This window comes from Sesamum indicum, linkage group LG3 (genome assembly GCF_026168435.1).
Source record: "Sesamum indicum cultivar Baizhima isolate 11 linkage group LG3, ASM2616843v1, whole genome shotgun sequence".
NCBI classification, from domain to species: domain Eukaryota; kingdom Viridiplantae; phylum Streptophyta; class Magnoliopsida; order Lamiales; family Pedaliaceae; genus Sesamum; species Sesamum indicum.
Genome location: NC_142659.1, coordinates 13205083 through 13230496, shown reverse-complemented (window position 1 = coordinate 13230496; position 25414 = coordinate 13205083). Strand labels below are relative to the sequence as shown.

At 35.2% G+C, this 25414-nt stretch overlaps 1 protein-coding gene across 50 annotated transcripts in view; it reads right to left on the bottom strand.

The window, feature by feature from the left end:
- LOC105179984 (crossover junction endonuclease EME1) overlaps window positions 1–25414 on the bottom strand; it is a 69717-nt gene that overhangs the window by 14162 nt on the left and 30141 nt on the right. For 34 of the 50 annotated variants that reach the window (XR_016064735.1, XR_016064753.1, XR_016064754.1 and 31 more), the window contains 19 exons: window positions 22865–25398; window positions 22288–22406; window positions 20945–21118; window positions 20682–20835; window positions 20470–20584; window positions 19343–19729; window positions 18306–18479; window positions 16386–17847; window positions 13744–16276; window positions 11824–13285; window positions 11349–11714; window positions 10222–10608; window positions 9185–9358; window positions 7265–8726; window positions 4623–7155; window positions 2703–4164; window positions 2228–2593; window positions 1101–1487; window positions 64–237 (listed from right to left, as the gene is read on the bottom strand). Coding sequence is in view for 1 of the 50 variants with exons in the window: in XM_088878835.1 (XP_088734961.1) it covers window positions 19679–19729; window positions 20470–20579; window positions 20682–20835; window positions 20945–20971 (342 nt within the window). In the remaining 49 variants the exon portion in view is untranslated. The remainder of the gene's footprint in view (window positions 1–63; window positions 238–1100; window positions 1488–2227; window positions 2594–2702; window positions 4165–4622; window positions 7156–7264; window positions 8727–9184; window positions 9359–10221; window positions 10609–11348; window positions 11715–11823; window positions 13286–13743; window positions 16277–16385; window positions 17848–18305; window positions 18480–19342; window positions 19730–20469; window positions 20585–20681; window positions 20836–20944; window positions 21119–22287; window positions 22407–22864; window positions 25399–25414) is intronic. The other 16 variants (XR_016064776.1, XR_016064774.1, XR_016064777.1 and 13 more) reach the window with 16 other exon arrangements.

Below are 25414 nucleotides of genomic sequence, written 5' to 3'. Positions count from 1 at the left end.
AAAAACATGACAAGCCAAACAACTCATATAGCTGAAGTATGCAGTTTTTGAGTAATAACTTACTTCTTTTAGTTGTTTCTTTTCTTCCATTAGACGAAGTATCTCCTCCTTCGATATTCTCTTTGGTTTCATTGTTTCATATTCTTTCTTTTTCTCTTTTGTATAGCATCCATCTTTATCTTGTCGACTCAGGATTTGTCCCACACAATCCATTGTAGATGCTTTGTCTTCACATGCCTAAGGAATCATCAAAACAGCAATTTAAATAGGATTATAAAATAAACAATGGATCAATCCACATTAATTCACATATTTCAGTAGGTAGGTGATAAGATGGCATCAAGCCCTATCAATGAAAATTCCCTCTCTTGAATAGCACTCAAAGAAATGTGTGAGAGGCATGTCAAACGAATACAAATGGATCCAAAAATATCCTAGCTGCCATCAATATGCCACCACCACTCACATATTTCAGTATGGTCACTGAAAAGATGGGAGCAATGTTTTGGTGACGTAGCGAATCTCCTAGAAGGGAAGCTTCTCGGGCAAGCTCCAAAACAACAATACAGCACGAGGGAAAGAATCCACTCAATTATTGGAATAATGAGCATAAGGAGAACACATATTCTCATAACTTTCATACACTATAAAATCCTTATCAAACAGAATTTCAAGAAATACTAGCACGAGACTCTTTAGATTTATATAATTTCCACGTGAGATAAAGTAAATAATAATGTTTCTACACTAGGTATTACACAAACTCGAAGCCTAGGAAGCAATACATATCTCTGGCCTACTATACGCAATTCCAGCTGTGATGTGCTCAATTGCAACGGTGTTATTATAAGACTAGTTTCCATGGACAAGTGTCCGGGGTGTTCCAACCGCACAAACACACAAAGGGATTCTATTTTTGTTTGAAAAGATAGTTTGATTCAAGCATTATGAGTTAGTACGAGTAACTTTGTGGAGGTGATAAACGACTACCAACAACTATGCAAGCCACTTCCTATATTATTAATGAAAACTACTTGTTATAACCAAAATAAATTAACTAAGAGCCATATCACTTAAACAACAAACTACAAACCAAGTACCGTGCGTGCAGTAGCGGTTGCGTCTTCATCCTGCGAGCAGCAAAATTGTTTTCCAAGCACTCAACTGTATGTGCATCAAGAGCAACAACTCCAAGTTGGCGAGTGGATGTTGCTTTTTTTTCTTTTTCTTTTCTCTTTTGGATATTGCTTTTTTTTTTTGAATATATTGCTTTTTTTTTGTTTCTTTTTCTTTTTTTTTTTTTGCAAATATTCCATTTTTTTTTGTTTCTTTTTCTTCTTCTTTGTTTTCTATATATTGCTTTTTTCTGTTTTTTTTTTCGCGGATATCTTTTTTTCTTCGTTTCTTTTTTCTTCTTTTGTGGATATTGCTTTTCCTCATTTGCTTCCTAGTTTTCTTGTGCTTGTCTCCAGGGCATCTTCAGAAATCTGTTGATAAAATACGAGAAATGTAGAGAGGTCAGTGTAAGACAGTTATAAAGAATCGTTGCTGTAGCAGAAATTGTATGGAGCGAACGAAACAGGCAAGCTGCAGCATTTCACTTGATTCTGCTGCACATTTTTTGTGCACTAATTCTCTAGAATGAATTTCAACAGCAACAGAAATCAATTATGCAGAATAATCCATTTAAACATATTGACGTCTGCAATTCATTTACGCAAAAAAGTTGGAAATATGGAATGTGAGTTGCACAATCGATGCATGAGGTTCAACACCTAACCTACGTTAATTCTTACTTAAACTAGAGCTGCACAATTACATTAATTTGTCATCTAATCCTAGTGACTTACGTATTTCCTTGGAAACAGAACTATTTTCAAGCAACACTGAAAATGCACTCCCACTTCCTCTTTCTCCTGCCCAATTTTTCGGGAACCAAAAGAGCCTTAAATGAGTTCTTCCCCTTTATCCTTTGTCATTCGACATCAAAAGATAATTGTAGACACAACTAGGATTCAGAATGTAAAAACTAGAAACAAGAGCCAAAAAACTATTATTTTTAAGAGAAATCGGAAAATTGAGATAAGAGGAACAATTCTAGTTAATTCACATATTTATACACCATATGTGTGCCAAGTGGTATTAAAATAGCATTCATGGCAACTGAATGAATGAGAACATAGAAAATCTTCATAAAAATGTTCACCAATAGGGGAAGATCAATTACCACATAAGTTTCTTTAGGAACTACCGTAGTCCATACAATAGTTCTTTCCATGGGGTTTGACGTTGTGCAATATGTAACCCCTTTTTCTGCAAACCTTGTGACCAAATGTCCTAAGCTACGAAAGCGAAAAAATAGCTTAGGCGCCTTGAAGGCGGTGAGTGGATTCCCAAAGGAAGAAGAAAGAAAGAAACACAAATAACGAAAGATCCTACCTCCAATTGATCCCAATTCAACCACTTTTTTGTCAATTTCACCTACAATGGATTTTAGAGTATATTTCGCCATTTCCCACTTCTGCATCTCCGTCTTATATTTTTTCATCTCAGCACCTTCGGCTTTTGAAGCAGCTGTAAACAGCTTCCCTTGCTATTTTAGAAGAATCAAGTAGATAAAATAATGTGTTAGATAAATGAAAAACATGCAAGCACATCCACATATAAACATATTCATAGGCAGTTTCTGAGTAATGACTTACTTCTTTCAGTTGTTTCCTTTCATCCATAAGACGAAGTATCTCCTCCTTTCATATTCTCTTTGGTTTCATTGTTTCATATGCCTTCTTTTTCTATTCAGTATACCATCCATCTTTATATCGTCGACTCAGGATTTGACCCACAGAATCCATTGTACAAGCTTTGTCTTCACATGCCTAAGGGATCATCAATACAACAGTTTAAATAGGATTATATAATAAACAATGTATCAACCTACATTAATTCACACATTAATTCTTCTCTTGCTATTTTAGAAGAATCAAGTAGATTAAGTAAGGTGTGAGATGAATGAAAAACATGCAAGCACATCCACATATAAACATATTCGAGGGAAACCTCCATACTCAAGAAGCCTTAAAAGGTCACTATATTGGCCGTGAATGTCACTTGAAGTAATGACAAAGATAGATCAGATCATGTTCATGACAGTTCTTGCGCACAGGTCAGCATGACTCTAAGTTACGACAACTGAAACTGATGGACTAGTGAGGCAAATTGATAGCTAGTTATCAGAGTAAAAGACTGGATTTCCCCTTGACTTCTCCCCTTTTACTTCTTCAAAAATTGAGATACCAAAATATGGAGACAAGTCAGACATAGGCCAACACTTAAGCACTGTAACAAGTATAAAGGGGACTGGCAGGACATGAAAAACTGCTACAGTTAAGAACATTGGTTTCTGAAGTAGCCTAATTGACTCCAATATTAGTTATATTTACTTCATTTGTGGACACAAATACTTGAGAACTTTGATCCATCCAAAGGACACTTCATCCAAGCATTGGCAATTTAAGTAACAGCCACAAAGATGTGGTAGAGTTGAAACACATAGTAACTACACATAGGGAACTTTGTCCAATAAGGCTTCAACCATAATTTGGGACTTCAAGTCGTTTTAAGCTGTACAAATCTTATAGTGAAGTAAGTAAAAACACAACTAAGCTAGTTCATCGAGTAAATTGGATTTTTATCAGGTCGTTATCCCATTCACTTTCCCACTTCAACCCACCAAACTCATGGAATCAGAGTGAAAACTCCCACAACATTTCAACTTGATCTCACTATAATGTAGGTTTCATCTATAATGTATGCCCTCACTTCCTCCTGTAAATATCTGAATTTTTAGGAAAATAAAGAATTAGAGAAACAATCTCGATTCTCGACACAACTTTTCAGCTATCTCTCTCATTTTTTTGATCAGCTTTCTCTTTTGCTCATTATAAAATTCTAATCCTTCTTTGCATTAGAGATCATTAATTAAGTTTCGCATATTACTTCGTGTGAATGTGTGATGCCCAAAGAATATTATGAGTAATTCCTTTACCTTCTAATTCTCTATGAGAAACTGTGCAGGAACTCTGTTGAGTATCAAGCTGTGTCTTCAATCAAGCGTTCAGATTTCATCCTGCTTAGAATAGCTCCCTATTCATCATTGACAACCACCTTCATATCAAGAAAAAGCCTCAACCATCAGTATATCACTTATACCTAAAAATAATGCTGCATCACTTGCCTAGGCACATATAATTGCGCAGCCTATTAAATAATAGCAACAAACCTTGTTGTCCATATAGAGAATACATAATCATAGAGAAAGAACCTAAACATTCACGGCCAAAGTCAAAGCCTAAGCCCGTTCAAACATGAAAGATTCTATTGTATGGAACTTTTTTTTAAGAAATTGAAAGATGCCAGCGAGCACTATAGATATGTTTTTTCTTGAGTTGCCACTTGCCACAATAATGAAATTAACATTAAAATATTAATTTTTCACGACAACGATCATAACACACAATTAGGAATCTTTTTTTACTAATCATGAAAACTTGCATTTCATCAAAAACATGACAAGCCAAACAACTCATATAGCTGAAGTATGCAGTTTTTGAGTAATAACTTACTTCTTTTAGTTGTTTCTTTTCTTCCATTAGACGAAGTATCTCCTCCTTCGATATTCTCTTTGGTTTCATTGTTTCATATTCTTTCTTTTTCTCTTTTGTATAGCATCCATCTTTATCTTGTCGACTCAGGATTTGTCCCACACAATCCATTGTAGATGCTTTGTCTTCACATGCCTAAGGAATCATCAAAACAGCAATTTAAATAGGATTATAAAATAAACAATGGATCAATCCACATTAATTCACATATTTCAGTAGGTAGGTGATAAGATGGCATCAAGCCCTATCAATGAAAATTCCCTCTCTTGAATAGCACTCAAAGAAATGTGTGAGAGGCATGTCAAACGAATACAAATGGATCCAAAAATATCCTAGCTGCCATCAATATGCCACCACCACTCACATATTTCAGTATGGTCACTGAAAAGATGGGAGCAATGTTTTGGTGACGTAGCGAATCTCCTAGAAGGGAAGCTTCTCGGGCAAGCTCCAAAACAACAATACAGCACGAGGGAAGGAATCCACTCAATTATTGGAATAATGAGCATAAGGAGAACACATATTCTCATAACTTTCATACACTATAAAATCCTTATCAAACAGAATTTCAAGAAATACTAGCACGAGACTCTTTAGATTTATATAATTTCCACGTGAGATAAAGTAAATAATAATGTTTCTACACTAGGTATTACACAAACTCGAAGCCTAGGAAGCAATACATATCTCTGGCCTACTATACGCAATTCCAGCTGTGATGTGCTCAATTGCAACGGTGTTATTATAAGACTAGTTTCCATGAACAAGTGTCCGGGGTGTTCCAACCGCACAAACACACAAAGGGATTCTATTTTTGTTTGAAAAGATAGTTTGATTCAAGCATTATGAGTTACTACGAGTAACTTTGTGGAGGTGATAAACGACTACCAACAACTATGCAAGCCACTTCCTATATTATTAATGAAAACTACTTGTTATAACCAAAATAAATTAACTACGAGCCATATCACTTAAACAACAAACTACAAACCAAGTACCGTGCGTGCAGTAGCGGTTGCGTCTTCATCTTGCGAGCAGCAAAATTGTTTTCCAAGCACTCAACTGTATGTGCATCAAGAGCAACAACTCCAAGTTGGCGAGTGGATGTTGCTTTTTTTTCTTTTTCTTTTCTCTTTTGGATATTGCTTTTTTTTTTTTTTGAATATATTGCTTTTTTTCTGTTTCTTTTTCTTTTTTTTTTTTTGCAAATATTCCATTTTTTTTTGTTTCTTTTTCTTCTTCTTTCTTTTCTATATATTGCTTTTTTCTGTTTTTTTTTTCGCGGATATCTTTTTTTCTTCGTTTCTTTTTTCTTCTTTTGTGGATATTGCTTTTCCTCATTTGCTTCCTAGTTTTCTTGTGCTTGTCTCCAGGGCATCTTCAGAAATCTGTTGATAAAATACGAGAAATGTAGAGAGGTCAGTGTAAGACAGTTATAAAGAATCGCTGCTGTAGCAGAAATTGTATGGAGCGAACGAAACAGGCAAGCTGCAGCATTTCACTTGATTCTGCTGCACATTTTTTGTGCACTAATTCTCTAGAATGAATTTCAACAGCAACAGAAATCAATTATGCAGAATAATCCATTTAAACATATTGACGTCTGCAATTCATTTACGCAAAAAAGTTGGAAATATGGAATGTGAGTTGCACAATCGATGCATGAGGTTCAACACCTAACCTACGTTAATTCTTACTTAAACTAGAGCTGCACAATTACATTAATTTGTCATCTAATCCTAGTGACTTACGTATTTCCTTGGAAACAGAACTATTTTCAAGCAACACTGAAAATGCACTCCCACTTCCTCTTTCTCCTGCCCAATTTTTCGGGAACCAAAAGAGCCTTAAATGAGTTCTTCCCCTTTATCCTTTGTCATTCGACATCAAAAGATAATTGTAGACACAACTAGGATTCAGAATGTAAAAACTAGAAACAAGAGCCAAAAAACTATTATTTTTAAGAGAAATCGGAAAATTGAGATAAGAGGAACAATTCTAGTTAATTCACATATTTATACACCATATGTGTGCCAAGTGGTATTAAAATAGCATTCATGGCAACTGAATGAATGAGAACATAGAAAATCTTCATAAAAATGTTCACCAATAGGGGAAGATCAATTACCACATAAGTTTCTTTAGGAACTACCGTAGTCCATACAATAGTTCTTTCCATGGGGTTTGACGTTGTGCAATATGTAACCCCTTTTTCTGCAAACCTTGTGACCAAATGTCCTAAGCTACGAAAGCGAAAAAATAGCTTAGGCGCCTTGAAGGCGGTGAGTGGATTCCCAAAGGAAGAAGAAAGAAAGAAACACAAATAACGAAAGATCCTACCTCCAATTGATCCCAATTCAACCACTTTTTTGTCAATTTCACCTACAATGGATTTTAGAGTATATTTCGCCATTTCCCACTTCTGCATCTCCGTCTTATATTTTTTCATCTCAGCACCTTCGGCTTTTGAAGCAGCTGTAAACAGCTTCCCTTGCTATTTTAGAAGAATCAAGTAGATAAAATAATGTGTTAGATAAATGAAAAACATGCAAGCACATCCACATATAAACATATTCATAGGCAGTTTCTGAGTAATGACTTACTTCTTTCAGTTGTTTCCTTTCATCCATAAGACGAAGTATCTCCTCCTTTCATATTCTCTTTGGTTTCATTGTTTCATATGCCTTCTTTTTCTATTCAGTATACCATCCATCTTTATATCGTCGACTCAGGATTTGACCCACAGAATCCATTGTACAAGCTTTGTCTTCACATGCCTAAGGGATCATCAATACAACAGTTTAAATAGGATTATATAATAAACAATGTATCAACCTACATTAATTCACACATTAATTCTTCTCTTGCTATTTTAGAAGAATCAAGTAGATTAAGTAAGGTGTGAGATGAATGAAAAACATGCAAGCACATCCACATATAAACATATTCGAGGGAAACCTCCATACTCAAGAAGCCTTAAAAGGTCACTATATTGGCCGTGAATGTCACTTGAAGTAATGACAAAGATAGATCAGATCATGTTCATGACAGTTCTTGCGCACAGGTCAGCATGACTCTAAGTTACGACAACTGAAACTGATGGACTAGTGAGGCAAATTGATAGCTAGTTATCAGAGTAAAAGACTGCATTTTCCCTTGACTTCTCCCCTTTTACTTCTTCAAAAATTGAGATACCAAAATATGGAGACAGGTCAGACATAGGCCAACACTTAAGCACTGTAACAAGTATAAAGGGGACTGGCAGGACATGAAAAACTGCTACAGTTAAGAACATTGGTTTCTGAAGTAGCCTAATTGACTCCAATATTAGTTATATTTACTTCATTTGTGGACACAAATACTTGAGAACTTTGATCCATCCAAAGGACACTTCATCCAAGCATTGGCAATTTAAGTAACAGCCACAAAGATGTGGTAGAGTTGAAACACATAGTAACTACACATAGGGAACTTTGTCCAATAAGGCTTCAACCATAATTTGGGACTTCAAGTCGTTTTAAGCTGTACAAATCTTATAGTGAAGTAAGTAAAAACACAACTAAGCTAGTTCATCGAGTAAATTGGATTTTTATCAGGTCGTTATCCCATTCACTTTCCCACTTCAACCCACCAAACTCATGGAATCAGAGTGAAAACTCCCACAACATTTCAACTTGATCTCACTATAATGTAGGTTTCATCTATAATGTATGCCCTCACTTCCTCCTGTAAATATCTGAATTTTTAGGAAAATAAAGAATTAGAGAAACAATCTCGATTCTCGACACAACTTTTCAGCTATCTCTCTCATTTTTTTGATCAGCTTTCTCTTTTGCTCATTATAAAATTCTAATCCTTCTTTGCATTAGAGATCATTAATTAAGTTTCGCATATTACTTCGTGTGAATGTGTGATGCCCAAAGAATATTATGAGTAATTCCTTTACCTTCTAATTCTCTATGAGAAACTGTGCAGGAACTCTGTTGAGTATCAAGCTGTGTCTTCAATCAAGCGTTCAGATTTCATCCTGCTTAGAATAGCTCCCTATTCATCATTGACAACCACCTTCATATCAAGAAAAAGCCTCAACCATCAGTATATCACTTATACCTAAAAATAATGCTGCATCACTTGCCTAGGCACATATAATTGCGCAGCCTATTAAATAATAGCAACAAACCTTGTTGTCGATGTAGAGAATACATAATCATAGAGAAAGAACCTAAACATTCACGGCCAAAGTCAAAGCCTAAGCCCGTTCAAACATGAAAGATTCTATTGTATGGAACTTTTTCTTAAGAAATTGAAAGATGCCAGCGAGCACTATAGATATGTTTTTTCTTGAGTTGCCACTTGCCACAATAATGAAATTAACATTAAAATATTAATTTTTCACGACAACGATCATAACACACAATTAGGAATCTTTTTTTACTAATCATGAAAACTTGCATTTCATCAAAAACATGACAAGCCAAACAACTCATATAGCTGAAGTATGCAGTTTTTGAGTAATAACTTACTTCTTTTAGTTGTTTCTTTTCTTCCATTAGACGAAGTATCTCCTCCTTCGATATTCTCTTTGGTTTCATTGTTTCATATTCTTTCTTTTTCTCTTTTGTATAGCATCCATCTTTATCTTGTCGACTCAGGATTTGTCCCACACAATCCATTGTAGATGCTTTGTCTTCACATGCCTAAGGAATCATCAAAACAGCAATTTAAATAGGATTATAAAATAAACAATGGATCAATCCACATTAATTCACATATTTCAGTAGGTAGGTGATAAGATGGCATCAAGCCCTATCAATGAAAATTCCCTCTCTTGAATAGCACTCAAAGAAATGTGTGAGAGGCATGTCAAACGAATACAAATGGATCCAAAAATATCCTAGCTGCCATCAATATGCCACCACCACTCACATATTTCAGTATGGTCACTGAAAAGATGGGAGCAATGTTTTGGTGACGTAGCGAATCTCCTAGAAGGGAAGCTTCTCGGGCAAGCTCCAAAACAACAATACAGCACGAGGGAAAGAATCCACTCAATTATTGGAATAATGAGCATAAGGAGAACACATATTCTCATAACTTTCATACACTATAAAATCCTTATCAAACAGAATTTCAAGAAATACTAGCACGAGACTCTTTAGATTTATATAATTTCCACGTGAGATAAAGTAAATAATAATGTTTCTACACTAGGTATTACACAAACTCGAAGCCTAGGAAGCAATACATATCTCTGGCCTACTATACGCAATTCCAGCTGTGATGTGCTCAATTGCAACGGTGTTATTATAAGACTAGTTTCCATGGACAAGTGTCCGGGGTGTTCCAACCGCACAAACACACAAAGGGATTCTATTTTTGTTTGAAAAGATAGTTTGATTCAAGCATTATGAGTTAGTACGAGTAACTTTGTGGAGGTGATAAACGACTACCAACAACTATGCAAGCCACTTCCTATATTATTAATGAAAACTACTTGTTATAACCAAAATAAATTAACTAAGAGCCATATCACTTAAACAACAAACTACAAACCAAGTACCGTGCGTGCAGTAGCGGTTGCGTCTTCATCCTGCGAGCAGCAAAATTGTTTTCCAAGCACTCAACTGTATGTGCATCAAGAGCAACAACTCCAAGTTGGCGAGTGGATGTTGCTTTTTTTTCTTTTTCTTTTCTCTTTTGGATATTGCTTTTTTTTTTTGAATATATTGCTTTTTTTTTGTTTCTTTTTCTTTTTTTTTTTTTGCAAATATTCCATTTTTTTTTGTTTCTTTTTCTTCTTCTTTGTTTTCTATATATTGCTTTTTTCTGTTTTTTTTTTCGCGGATATCTTTTTTTCTTCGTTTCTTTTTTCTTCTTTTGTGGATATTGCTTTTCCTCATTTGCTTCCTAGTTTTCTTGTGCTTGTCTCCAGGGCATCTTCAGAAATCTGTTGATAAAATACGAGAAATGTAGAGAGGTCAGTGTAAGACAGTTATAAAGAATCGTTGCTGTAGCAGAAATTGTATGGAGCGAACGAAACAGGCAAGCTGCAGCATTTCACTTGATTCTGCTGCACATTTTTTGTGCACTAATTCTCTAGAATGAATTTCAACAGCAACAGAAATCAATTATGCAGAATAATCCATTTAAACATATTGACGTCTGCAATTCATTTACGCAAAAAAGTTGGAAATATGGAATGTGAGTTGCACAATCGATGCATGAGGTTCAACACCTAACCTACGTTAATTCTTACTTAAACTAGAGCTGCACAATTACATTAATTTGTCATCTAATCCTAGTGACTTACGTATTTCCTTGGAAACAGAACTATTTTCAAGCAACACTGAAAATGCACTCCCACTTCCTCTTTCTCCTGCCCAATTTTTCGGGAACCAAAAGAGCCTTAAATGAGTTCTTCCCCTTTATCCTTTGTCATTCGACATCAAAAGATAATTGTAGACACAACTAGGATTCAGAATGTAAAAACTAGAAACAAGAGCCAAAAAACTATTATTTTTAAGAGAAATCGGAAAATTGAGATAAGAGGAACAATTCTAGTTAATTCACATATTTATACACCATATGTGTGCCAAGTGGTATTAAAATAGCATTCATGGCAACTGAATGAATGAGAACATAGAAAATCTTCATAAAAATGTTCACCAATAGGGGAAGATCAATTACCACATAAGTTTCTTTAGGAACTACCGTAGTCCATACAATAGTTCTTTCCATGGGGTTTGACGTTGTGCAATATGTAACCCCTTTTTCTGCAAACCTTGTGACCAAATGTCCTAAGCTACGAAAGCGAAAAAATAGCTTAGGCGCCTTGAAGGCGGTGAGTGGATTCCCAAAGGAAGAAGAAAGAAAGAAACACAAATAACGAAAGATCCTACCTCCAATTGATCCCAATTCAACCACTTTTTTGTCAATTTCACCTACAATGGATTTTAGAGTATATTTCGCCATTTCCCACTTCTGCATCTCCGTCTTATATTTTTTCATCTCAGCACCTTCGGCTTTTGAAGCAGCTGTAAACAGCTTCCCTTGCTATTTTAGAAGAATCAAGTAGATAAAATAATGTGTTAGATAAATGAAAAACATGCAAGCACATCCACATATAAACATATTCATAGGCAGTTTCTGAGTAATGACTTACTTCTTTCAGTTGTTTCCTTTCATCCATAAGACGAAGTATCTCCTCCTTTCATATTCTCTTTGGTTTCATTGTTTCATATGCCTTCTTTTTCTATTCAGTATACCATCCATCTTTATATCGTCGACTCAGGATTTGACCCACAGAATCCATTGTACAAGCTTTGTCTTCACATGCCTAAGGGATCATCAATACAACAGTTTAAATAGGATTATATAATAAACAATGTATCAACCTACATTAATTCACACATTAATTCTTCTCTTGCTATTTTAGAAGAATCAAGTAGATTAAGTAAGGTGTGAGATGAATGAAAAACATGCAAGCACATCCACATATAAACATATTCGAGGGAAACCTCCATACTCAAGAAGCCTTAAAAGGTCACTATATTGGCCGTGAATGTCACTTGAAGTAATGACAAAGATAGATCAGATCATGTTCATGACAGTTCTTGCGCACAGGTCAGCATGACTCTAAGTTACGACAACTGAAACTGATGGACTAGTGAGGCAAATTGATAGCTAGTTATCAGAGTAAAAGACTGGATTTCCCCTTGACTTCTCCCCTTTTACTTCTTCAAAAATTGAGATACCAAAATATGGAGACAAGTCAGACATAGGCCAACACTTAAGCACTGTAACAAGTATAAAGGGGACTGGCAGGACATGAAAAACTGCTACAGTTAAGAACATTGGTTTCTGAAGTAGCCTAATTGACTCCAATATTAGTTATATTTACTTCATTTGTGGACACAAATACTTGAGAACTTTGATCCATCCAAAGGACACTTCATCCAAGCATTGGCAATTTAAGTAACAGCCACAAAGATGTGGTAGAGTTGAAACACATAGTAACTACACATAGGGAACTTTGTCCAATAAGGCTTCAACCATAATTTGGGACTTCAAGTCGTTTTAAGCTGTACAAATCTTATAGTGAAGTAAGTAAAAACACAACTAAGCTAGTTCATCGAGTAAATTGGATTTTTATCAGGTCGTTATCCCATTCACTTTCCCACTTCAACCCACCAAACTCATGGAATCAGAGTGAAAACTCCCACAACATTTCAACTTGATCTCACTATAATGTAGGTTTCATCTATAATGTATGCCCTCACTTCCTCCTGTAAATATCTGAATTTTTAGGAAAATAAAGAATTAGAGAAACAATCTCGATTCTCGACACAACTTTTCAGCTATCTCTCTCATTTTTTTGATCAGCTTTCTCTTTTGCTCATTATAAAATTCTAATCCTTCTTTGCATTAGAGATCATTAATTAAGTTTCGCATATTACTTCGTGTGAATGTGTGATGCCCAAAGAATATTATGAGTAATTCCTTTACCTTCTAATTCTCTATGAGAAACTGTGCAGGAACTCTGTTGAGTATCAAGCTGTGTCTTCAATCAAGCGTTCAGATTTCATCCTGCTTAGAATAGCTCCCTATTCATCATTGACAACCACCTTCATATCAAGAAAAAGCCTCAACCATCAGTATATCACTTATACCTAAAAATAATGCTGCATCACTTGCCTAGGCACATATAATTGCGCAGCCTATTAAATAATAGCAACAAACCTTGTTGTCCATATAGAGAATACATAATCATAGAGAAAGAACCTAAACATTCACGGCCAAAGTCAAAGCCTAAGCCCGTTCAAACATGAAAGATTCTATTGTATGGAACTTTTTTTTAAGAAATTGAAAGATGCCAGCGAGCACTATAGATATGTTTTTTCTTGAGTTGCCACTTGCCACAATAATGAAATTAACATTAAAATATTAATTTTTCACGACAACGATCATAACACACAATTAGGAATCTTTTTTTACTAATCATGAAAACTTGCATTTCATCAAAAACATGACAAGCCAAACAACTCATATAGCTGAAGTATGCAGTTTTTGAGTAATAACTTACTTCTTTTAGTTGTTTCTTTTCTTCCATTAGACGAAGTATCTCCTCCTTCGATATTCTCTTTGGTTTCATTGTTTCATATTCTTTCTTTTTCTCTTTTGTATAGCATCCATCTTTATCTTGTCGACTCAGGATTTGTCCCACACAATCCATTGTAGATGCTTTGTCTTCACATGCCTAAGGAATCATCAAAACAGCAATTTAAATAGGATTATAAAATAAACAATGGATCAATCCACATTAATTCACATATTTCAGTAGGTAGGTGATAAGATGGCATCAAGCCCTATCAATGAAAATTCCCTCTCTTGAATAGCACTCAAAGAAATGTGTGAGAGGCATGTCAAACGAATACAAATGGATCCAAAAATATCCTAGCTGCCATCAATATGCCACCACCACTCACATATTTCAGTATGGTCACTGAAAAGATGGGAGCAATGTTTTGGTGACGTAGCGAATCTCCTAGAAGGGAAGCTTCTCGGGCAAGCTCCAAAACAACAATACAGCACGAGGGAAGGAATCCACTCAATTATTGGAATAATGAGCATAAGGAGAACACATATTCTCATAACTTTCATACACTATAAAATCCTTATCAAACAGAATTTCAAGAAATACTAGCACGAGACTCTTTAGATTTATATAATTTCCACGTGAGATAAAGTAAATAATAATGTTTCTACACTAGGTATTACACAAACTCGAAGCCTAGGAAGCAATACATATCTCTGGCCTACTATACGCAATTCCAGCTGTGATGTGCTCAATTGCAACGGTGTTATTATAAGACTAGTTTCCATGAACAAGTGTCCGGGGTGTTCCAACCGCACAAACACACAAAGGGATTCTATTTTTGTTTGAAAAGATAGTTTGATTCAAGCATTATGAGTTACTACGAGTAACTTTGTGGAGGTGATAAACGACTACCAACAACTATGCAAGCCACTTCCTATATTATTAATGAAAACTACTTGTTATAACCAAAATAAATTAACTACGAGCCATATCACTTAAACAACAAACTACAAACCAAGTACCGTGCGTGCAGTAGCGGTTGCGTCTTCATCTTGCGAGCAGCAAAATTGTTTTCCAAGCACTCAACTGTATGTGCATCAAGAGCAACAACTCCAAGTTGGCGAGTGGATGTTGCTTTTTTTTCTTTTTCTTTTCTCTTTTGGATATTGCTTTTTTTTTTTTTTGAATATATTGCTTTTTTTCTGTTTCTTTTTCTTTTTTTTTTTTTGCAAATATTCCATTTTTTTTTGTTTCTTTTTCTTCTTCTTTCTTTTCTATATATTGCTTTTTTCTGTTTTTTTTTTCGCGGATATCTTTTTTTCTTCGTTTCTTTTTTCTTCTTTTGTGGATATTGCTTTTCCTCATTTGCTTCCTAGTTTTCTTGTGCTTGTCTCCAGGGCATCTTCAGAAATCTGTTGATAAAATACGAGAAATGTAGAGAGGTCAGTGTAAGACAGTTATAAAGAATCGCTGCTGTAGCAGAAATTGTATGGAGCGAACGAAACAGGCAAGCTGCAGCATTTCACTTGATTCTGCTGCACATTTTTTGTGCACTAATTCTCTAGAATGAATTTCAACAGCAACAGAAATCAATTATGCAGAATAATCCATTTAAACATATTGACGTCTGCAATTCATTTACGCAAAAAAGTTGGAAATATGGAATGTGAGTTGCACAATCGATGCATGAGGTTCAACACCTAACCTACGTTAATTCTTACTTAAACTAGAGCTGCACAATTACATTAATTTGTCATCTAATCCTAGTGACTTACGTATTTCCTTGGAAACAGAACTATTTTCAAGCAACACTGAAAATGCACTCCCACTTCCTCTTTCTCCTGCCCAATTTTTCGGGAACCAAAAGAGCCTTAAATGAGTTCTTCCCCTTTATCCTTTGTCATTCGACATCAAAAGATAATTGTAGACACAACTAGGATTCAGAATGTAAAAACTAGAAACAAGAGCCAAAAAACTATTATTTTTAAGAGAAATCGGAAAATTGAGATAAGAGGAACAATTCTAGTTAATTCACATATTTATACACCATATGTGTGCCAAGTGGTATTAAAATAGCATTCATGGCAACTGAATGAATGAGAACATAGAAAATCTTCATAAAAATGTTCACCAATAGGGGAAGATCAATTACCACATAAGTTTCTTTAGGAACTACCGTAGTCCATACAATAGTTCTTTCCATGGGGTTTGACGTTGTGCAATATGTAACCCCTTTTTCTGCAAACCTTGTGACCAAATGTCCTAAGCTACGAAAGCGAAAAAATAGCTTAGGCGCCTTGAAGGCGGTGAGTGGATTCCCAAAGGAAGAAGAAAGAAAGAAACACAAATAACGAAAGATCCTACCTCCAATTGATCCCAATTCAACCACTTTTTTGTCAATTTCACCTACAATGGATTTTAGAGTATATTTCGCCATTTCCCACTTCTGCATCTCCGTCTTATATTTTTTCATCTCAGCACCTTCGGCTTTTGAAGCAGCTGTAAACAGCTTCCCTTGCTATTTTAGAAGAATCAAGTAGATAAAATAATGTGTTAGATAAATGAAAAACATGCAAGCACATCCACATATAAACATATTCATAGGCAGTTTCTGAGTAATGACTTACTTCTTTCAGTTGTTTCCTTTCATCCATAAGACGAAGTATCTCCTCCTTTCATATTCTCTTTGGTTTCATTGTTTCATATGCCTTCTTTTTCTATTCAGTATACCATCCATCTTTATATCGTCGACTCAGGATTTGACCCACAGAATCCATTGTACAAGCTTTGTCTTCACATGCCTAAGGGATCATCAATACAACAGTTTAAATAGGATTATATAATAAACAATGTATCAACCTACATTAATTCACACATTAATTCTTCTCTTGCTATTTTAGAAGAATCAAGTAGATTAAGTAAGGTGTGAGATGAATGAAAAACATGCAAGCACATCCACATATAAACATATTCGAGGGAAACCTCCATACTCAAGAAGCCTTAAAAGGTCACTATATTGGCCGTGAATGTCACTTGAAGTAATGACAAAGATAGATCAGATCATGTTCATGACAGTTCTTGCGCACAGGTCAGCATGACTCTAAGTTACGACAACTGAAACTGATGGACTAGTGAGGCAAATTGATAGCTAGTTATCAGAGTAAAAGACTGCATTTTCCCTTGACTTCTCCCCTTTTACTTCTTCAAAAATTGAGATACCAAAATATGGAGACAGGTCAGACATAGGCCAACACTTAAGCACTGTAACAAGTATAAAGGGGACTGGCAGGACATGAAAAACTGCTACAGTTAAGAACATTGGTTTCTGAAGTAGCCTAATTGACTCCAATATTAGTTATATTTACTTCATTTGTGGACACAAATACTTGAGAACTTTGATCCATCCAAAGGACACTTCATCCAAGCATTGGCAATTTAAGTAACAGCCACAAAGATGTGGTAGAGTTGAAACACATAGTAACTACACATAGGGAACTTTGTCCAATAAGGCTTCAACCATAATTTGGGACTTCAAGTCGTTTTAAGCTGTACAAATCTTATAGTGAAGTAAGTAAAAACACAACTAAGCTAGTTCATCGAGTAAATTGGATTTTTATCAGGTCGTTATCCCATTCACTTTCCCACTTCAACCCACCAAACTCATGGAATCAGAGTGAAAACTCCCACAACATTTCAACTTGATCTCACTATAATGTAGGTTTCATCTATAATGTATGCCCTCACTTCCTCCTGTAAATATCTGAATTTTTAGGAAAATAAAGAATTAGAGAAACAATCTCGATTCTCGACACAACTTTTCAGCTATCTCTCTCATTTTTTTGATCAGCTTTCTCTTTTGCTCATTATAAAATTCTAATCCTTCTTTGCATTAGAGATCATTAATTAAGTTTCGCATATTACTTCGTGTGAATGTGTGATGCCCAAAGAATATTATGAGTAATTCCTTTACCTTCTAATTCTCTATGAGAAACTGTGCAGGAACTCTGTTGAGTATCAAGCTGTGTCTTCAATCAAGCGTTCAGATTTCATCCTGCTTAGAATAGCTCCCTATTCATCATTGACAACCACCTTCATATCAAGAAAAAGCCTCAACCATCAGTATATCACTTATACCTAAAAATAATGCTGCATCACTTGCCTAGGCACATATAATTGCGCAGCCTATTAAATAATAGCAACAAACCTTGTTGTCGATGTAGAGAATACATAATCATAGAGAAAGAACCTAAACATTCACGGCCAAAGTCAAAGCCTAAGCCCGTTCAAACATGAAAGATTCTATTGTATGGAACTTTTTCTTAAGAAATTGAAAGATGCCAGCGAGCACTATAGATATGTTTTTTCTTGAGTTGCCACTTGCCACAATAATGAAATTAACATTAAAATATTAATTTTTCACGACAACGATCATAACACACAATTAGGAATCTTTTTTTACTAATCATGAAAACTTGCATTTCATCAAAAACATGACAAGCCAAACAACTCATATAGCTGAAGTATGCAGTTTTTGAGTAATAACTTACTTCTTTTAGTTGTTTCTTTTCTTCCATTAGACGAAGTATCTCCTCCTTCGATATTCTCTTTGGTTTCATTGTTTCATATTCTTTCTTTTTCTCTTTTGTATAGCATCCATCTTTATCTTGTCGACTCAGGATTTGTCCCACACAATCCATTGTAGATGCTTTGTCTTCACATGCCTAAGGAATCATCAAAACAGCAATTTAAATAGGATTATAAAATAAACAATGGATCAATCCACATTAATTCACATATTTCAGTAGGTAGGTGATAAGATGGCATCAAGCCCTATCAATGAAAATTCCCTCTCTTGAATAGCACTCAAAGAAATGTGTGAGAGGCATGTCAAACGAATACAAATGGATCCAAAAATATCCTAGCTGCCATCAATATGCCACCACCACTCACATATTTCAGTATGGTAACTGAAAAGATGGGAGCAATGTTTTGGTGACGTAGCGAATCTCCTAGAAGGGAAGCTTCTCGGGCAAGCTCCAAAACAACAATACAGCACGAGGGAAGGAATCCACTCAATTATTGGAATAATGAGCATAAGGAGAACACATATTCTCATAACTTTCATACACTATAAAATCCTTATCAAACAGAATTTCAAGAAATACTAGCACGAGACTCTTTAGATTTATATAATTTCCACGTGAGATAAAGTAAATAATAATGTTTCTACACTAGGTATTACACAAACTCGAAGCCTAGGAAGCAATACATATCTCTGGCCTACTATACGCAATTCCAGCTGTGATGTGCTCAATTGCAACGGTGTTATTATAAGACTAGTTTCCATGAACAAGTGTCCGGGGTGTTCCAACCGCACAAACACACAAAGGGATTCTATTTTTGTTTGAAAAGATAGTTTGATTCAAGCATTATGAGTTACTACGAGTAACTTTGTGGAGGTGATAAACGACTACCAACAACTATGCAAGCCACTTCCTATATTATTAATGAAAACTACTTGTTATAACCAAAATAAATTAACTAAGAGCCATATCACTTAAACAACAAACTACAAACCAAGTACCGTGCGTGCAGTAGCGGTTGCGTCTTCATCTTGCGAGCAGCAAAATTGTTTTCCAAGCACTCAACTGTATGTGCATCAAGAGCAACAACTCCAAGTTGGCGAGTGGATGTTGCTTTTTTTTCTTTTTCTTTTCTCTTTTGGATATTGCTTTTTTTTTTTTGAATATATTGCTTTTTTTCTGTTTCTTTTTCTTTTTTTTTTTTGCAAATATTTCATTTTTTTTTGTTTCTTTTTCTTCTTCTTTCTTTTCTATATATTGCTTTTTTCTGTTTTTTTTTTCGCGGATATCTTTTTTTCTTCGTTTCTTTTTTCTTCTTTTGTGGATATTGCTTTTCCTCATTTGCTTCCTAGTTTTCTTGTGCTTGTCTCCAGGGCATCTTCAGAAATCTGTTGATAAAATACGAGAAATGTAGAGAGGTCAGTGTAAGACAGTTATAAAGAATCGCTGCTGTAGCAGAAATTGTATGGAGCGAACGAAACAGGCAAGCTGCAGCATTTCACCTGATTCTGCTGCACATTTTTTGTGCACTAATTCTCTAGAATGAATTTCAACAGCAACAGAAATCAATTATGCAGAATAATCCATTTAAACATATTGACGTCTGCAATTCATTTACGCAAAAAAGTTGGAAATATGGAATGTGAGTTGCACAATCGATGCATGAGGTTCAACACCTAACCTACGTTAATTCTTACTTAAACTAGAGCTGCACAATTACATTAATTTGTCATCTAATCCTAGTGACTTACGTATTTCCTTGGAAACAGAACTATTTTCAAGCAACACTGAAAATGCACTCCCACTTCCTCTTTCTCCTGCCCAATTTTTCGGGAACCAAAAGAGCCTTAAATGAGTTCTTCCCCTTTATCCTTTGTCATTCGACATCAAAAGATAATTGTAGACACAACTAGGATTCAGAATGTAAAAACTAGAAACAAGAGCCAAAAAACTATTATTTTTAAGAGAAATCGGAAAATTGAGATAAGAGGAACAATTCTAGTTAATTCACATATTTATACACCATATGTGTGCCAAGTGGTATTAAAATAGCATTCATGGCAACTGAATGAATGAGAACATAGAAAATCTTCATAAAAATGTTCACCAATAGGGGAAGATCAATTACCACATAAGTTTCTTTAGGAACTACCGTAGTCCATACAATAGTTCTTTCCATGGGGTTTGACGTTGTGCAATATGTAACCCCTTTTTCTGCAAACCTTGTGACCAAATGTCCTAAGCTACGAAAGCGAAAAACTAGCTTAGGCGCCTTGAAGGCGGTGAGTGGATTCCCAAAGGAAGAAGAAAGAAAGAAACACAAATAACGAAAGATCCTACCTCCAATTGATCCCAATTCAACCACTTTTTTGTCAATTTCACCTACAATGGATTTTAGAGTATATTTCGCCATTTCCCACTTCTGCATCTCCGTCTTATATTTTTTCATCTCAGCACCTTCGGCTTTTGAAGCAGCTGTAAACAGCTTCCCTTGCTATTTTAGAAGAATCAAGTAGATAAAATAATGTGTTAGATAAATGAAAAACATGCAAGCACATCCACATATAAACATATTCATAGGCAGTTTCTGAGTAATGACTTACTTCTTTCAGTTGTTTCCTTTCATCCATAAGACGAAGTATCTCCTCCTTTCATATTCTCTTTGGTTTCATTGTTTCATATGCCTTCTTTTTCTATTCAGTATACCATCCATCTTTATATCGTCGACTCAGGATTTGACCCACAGAATCCATTGTACAAGCTTTGTCTTCACATGTCTAAGGGATCATCAATACAACAGTTTAAATAGGATTATATAATAAACAATGTATCAACCTACATTAATTCACACATTAATTCTTCTCTTGCTATTTTAGAAGAATCAAGTAGATTAAGTAAGGTGTGAGATGAATGAAAAACATGCAAGCACATCCACATATAAACATATTCGAGGGAAACCTCCATACTCAAGAAGCCTTAAAAGGTCACTATATTGGCCGTGAATGTCACTTGAAGTAATGACAAAGATAGATCAGATCATGTTCATGACAGTTCTTGCGCACAGGTCAGCATGACTCTAAGTTACGACAACTGAAACTGATGGACTAGTGAGGCAAATTGATAGCTAGTTATCAGAGTAAAAGACTGCATTTTCCCTTGACTTCTCCCCTTTTACTTCTTCAAAAATTGAGATACCAAAATATGGAGACAGGTCAGACATAGGCCAACACTTAAGCACTGTAACAAGTATAAAGGGGACTGGCAGGACATGAAAAACTGCTACAGTTAAGAACATTGGTTTCTGAAGTAGCCTAATTGACTCCAATATTAGTTATATTTACTTCATTTGTGGACACAAATACTTGAGAACTTTGATCCATCCAAAGGACACTTCATCCAAGCATTGGCAATTTAAGTAACAGCCACAAAGATGTGGTAGAGTTGAAACACATAGTAACTACACATAGGGAACTTTGTCCAATAAGGCTTCAACCATAATTTGGGACTTCAAGTCGTTTTAAGCTGTACAAATCTTATAGTGAAGTAAGTAAAAACACAACTAAGCTAGTTCATCGAGTAAATTGGATTTTTATCAGGTCGTTATCCCATTCACTTTCCCACTTCAACCCACCAAACTCATGGAATCAGAGTGAAAACTCCCACAACATTTCAACTTGATCTCACTATAATGTAGGTTTCATCTATAATGTATGCCCTCACTTCCTCCTGTAAATATCTGAATTTTTAGGAAAATAAAGAATTAGAGAAACAATCTCGATTCTCGACACAACTTTTCAGCTATCTCTCTCATTTTTTTGATCAGCTTTCTCTTTTGCTCATTATAAAATTCTAATCCTTCTTTGCATTAGAGATCATTAATTAAGTTTCGCATATTACTTCGTGTGAATGTGTGATGCCCAAAGAATATTATGAGTAATTCCTTTACCTTCTAATTCTCTATGAGAAACTGTGCAGGAACTCTGTTGAGTATCAAGCTGTGTCTTCAATCAAGCGTTCAGATTTCATCCTGCTTAGAATAGCTCCCTATTCATCATTGACAACCACCTTCATATCAAGAAAAAGCCTCAACCATCAGTATATCACTTATACCTAAAAATAATGCTGCATCACTTGCCTAGGCACATATAATTGCGCAGCCTATTAAATAATAGCAACAAACCTTGTTGTCCATATAGAGAATACATAATCATAGAGAAAGAACCTAAACATTCACGGCCAAAGTCAAAGCCTAAGCCCGTTCAAACATGAAAGATTCTATTGTATGGAACTTTTTTTTAAGAAATTGAAAGATGCCAGCGAGCACTATAGATATGTTTTTTCTTGAGTTGCCACTTGCCACAATAATGAAATTAACATTAAAATATTAATTTTTCACGACAACGATCATAACACACAATTAGGAATCTTTTTTTACTAATCATGAAAACTTGCATTTCATCAAAAACATGACAAGCCAAACAACTCATATAGCTGAAGTATGCAGTTTTTGAGTAATAACTTACTTCTTTTAGTTGTTTCTTTTCTTCCATTAGACGAAGTATCTCCTCCTTCGATATTCTCTTTGGTTTCATTGTTTCATATTCTTTCTTTTTCTCTTTTGTATAGCATCCATCTTTATCTTGTCGACTCAGGATTTGTCCCACACAATCCATTGTAGATGCTTTGTCTTCACATGCCTAAGGAATCATCAAAACAGCAATTTAAATAGGATTATAAAATAAACAATGGATCAATCCACATTAATTCACATATTTCAGTAGGTAGGTGATAAGATGGCATCAAGCCCTATCAATGAAAATTCCCTCTCTTGAATAGCACTCAAAGAAATGTGTGAGAGGCATGTCAAACGAATACAAATGGATCCAAAAATATCCTAGCTGCCATCAATATGCCACCACCACTCACATATTTCAGTATGGTCACTGAAAAGATGGGAGCAATGTTTTGGTGACGTAGCGAATCTCCTAGAAGGGAAGCTTCTCGGGCAAGCTCCAAAACAACAATACAGCACGAGGGAAGGAATCCACTCAATTATTGGAATAATGAGCATAAGGAGAACACATATTCTCATAACTTTCATACACTATAAAATCCTTATCAAACAGAATTTCAAGAAATACTAGCACGAGACTCTTTAGATTTATATAATTTCCACGTGAGATAAAGTAAATAATAATGTTTCTACACTAGGTATTACACAAACTCGAAGCCTAGGAAGCAATACATATCTCTGGCCTACTATACGCAATTCCAGCTGTGATGTGCTCAATTGCAACGGTGTTATTATAAGACTAGTTTCCATGAACAAGTGTCCGGGGTGTTCCAACCGCACAAACACACAAAGGGATTCTATTTTTGTTTGAAAAGATAGTTTGATTCAAGCATTATGAGTTACTACGAGTAACTTTGTGGAGGTGATAAACGACTACCAACAACTATGCAAGCCACTTCCTATATTATTAATGAAAACTACTTGTTATAACCAAAATAAATTAACTACGAGCCATATCACTTAAACAACAAACTACAAACCAAGTACCGTGCGTGCAGTAGCGGTTGCGTCTTCATCTTGCGAGCAGCAAAATTGTTTTCCAAGCACTCAACTGTATGTGCATCAAGAGCAACAACTCCAAGTTGGCGAGTGGATGTTGCTTTTTTTTCTTTTTCTTTTCTCTTTTGGATATTGCTTTTTTTTTTTTTTTGAATATATTGCTTTTTTTCTGTTTCTTTTTCTTTTTTTTTTTTTGCAAATATTCCATTTTTTTTTGTTTCTTTTTCTTCTTCTTTCTTTTCTATATATTGCTTTTTTCTGTTTTTTTTTTCGCGGATATCTTTTTTTCTTCGTTTCTTTTTTCTTCTTTTGTGGATATTGCTTTTCCTCATTTGCTTCCTAGTTTTCTTGTGCTTGTCTCCAGGGCATCTTCAGAAATCTGTTGATAAAATACGAGAAATGTAGAGAGGTCAGTGTAAGACAGTTATAAAGAATCGCTGCTGTAGCAGAAATTGTATGGAGCGAACGAAACAGGCAAGCTGCAGCATTTCACTTGATTCTGCTGCACATTTTTTGTGCACTAATTCTCTAGAATGAATTTCAACAGCAACAGAAATCAATTATGCAGAATAATCCATTTAAACATATTGACGTCTGCAATTCATTTACGCAAAAAAGTTGGAAATATGGAATGTGAGTTGCACAATCGATGCATGAGGTTCAACACCTAACCTACGTTAATTCTTACTTAAACTAGAGCTGCACAATTACATTAATTTGTCATCTAATCCTAGTGACTTACGTATTTCCTTGGAAACAGAACTATTTTCAAGCAACACTGAAAATGCACTCCCACTTCCTCTTTCTCCTGCCCAATTTTTCGGGAACCAAAAGAGCCTTAAATGAGTTCTTCCCCTTTATCCTTTGTCATTCGACATCAAAAGATAATTGTAGACACAACTAGGATTCAGAATGTAAAAACTAGAAACAAGAGCCAAAAAACTATTATTTTTAAGAGAAATCGGAAAATTGAGATAAGAGGAACAATTCTAGTTAATTCACATATTTATACACCATATGTGTGCCAAGTGGTATTAAAATAGCATTCATGGCAACTGAATGAATGAGAACATAGAAAATCTTCATAAAAATGTTCACCAATAGGGGAAGATCAATTACCACATAAGTTTCTTTAGGAACTACCGTAGTCCATACAATAGTTCTTTCCATGGGGTTTGACGTTGTGCAATATGTAACCCCTTTTTCTGCAAACCTTGTGACCAAATGTCCTAAGCTACGAAAGCGAAAAAATAGCTTAGGCGCCTTGAAGGCGGTGAGTGGATTCCCAAAGGAAGAAGAAAGAAAGAAACACAAATAACGAAAGATCCTACCTCCAATTGATCCCAATTCAACCACTTTTTTGTCAATTTCACCTACAATGGATTTTAGAGTATATTTCGCCATTTCCCACTTCTGCATCTCCGTCTTATATTTTTTCATCTCAGCACCTTCGGCTTTTGAAGCAGCTGTAAACAGCTTCCCTTGCTATTTTAGAAGAATC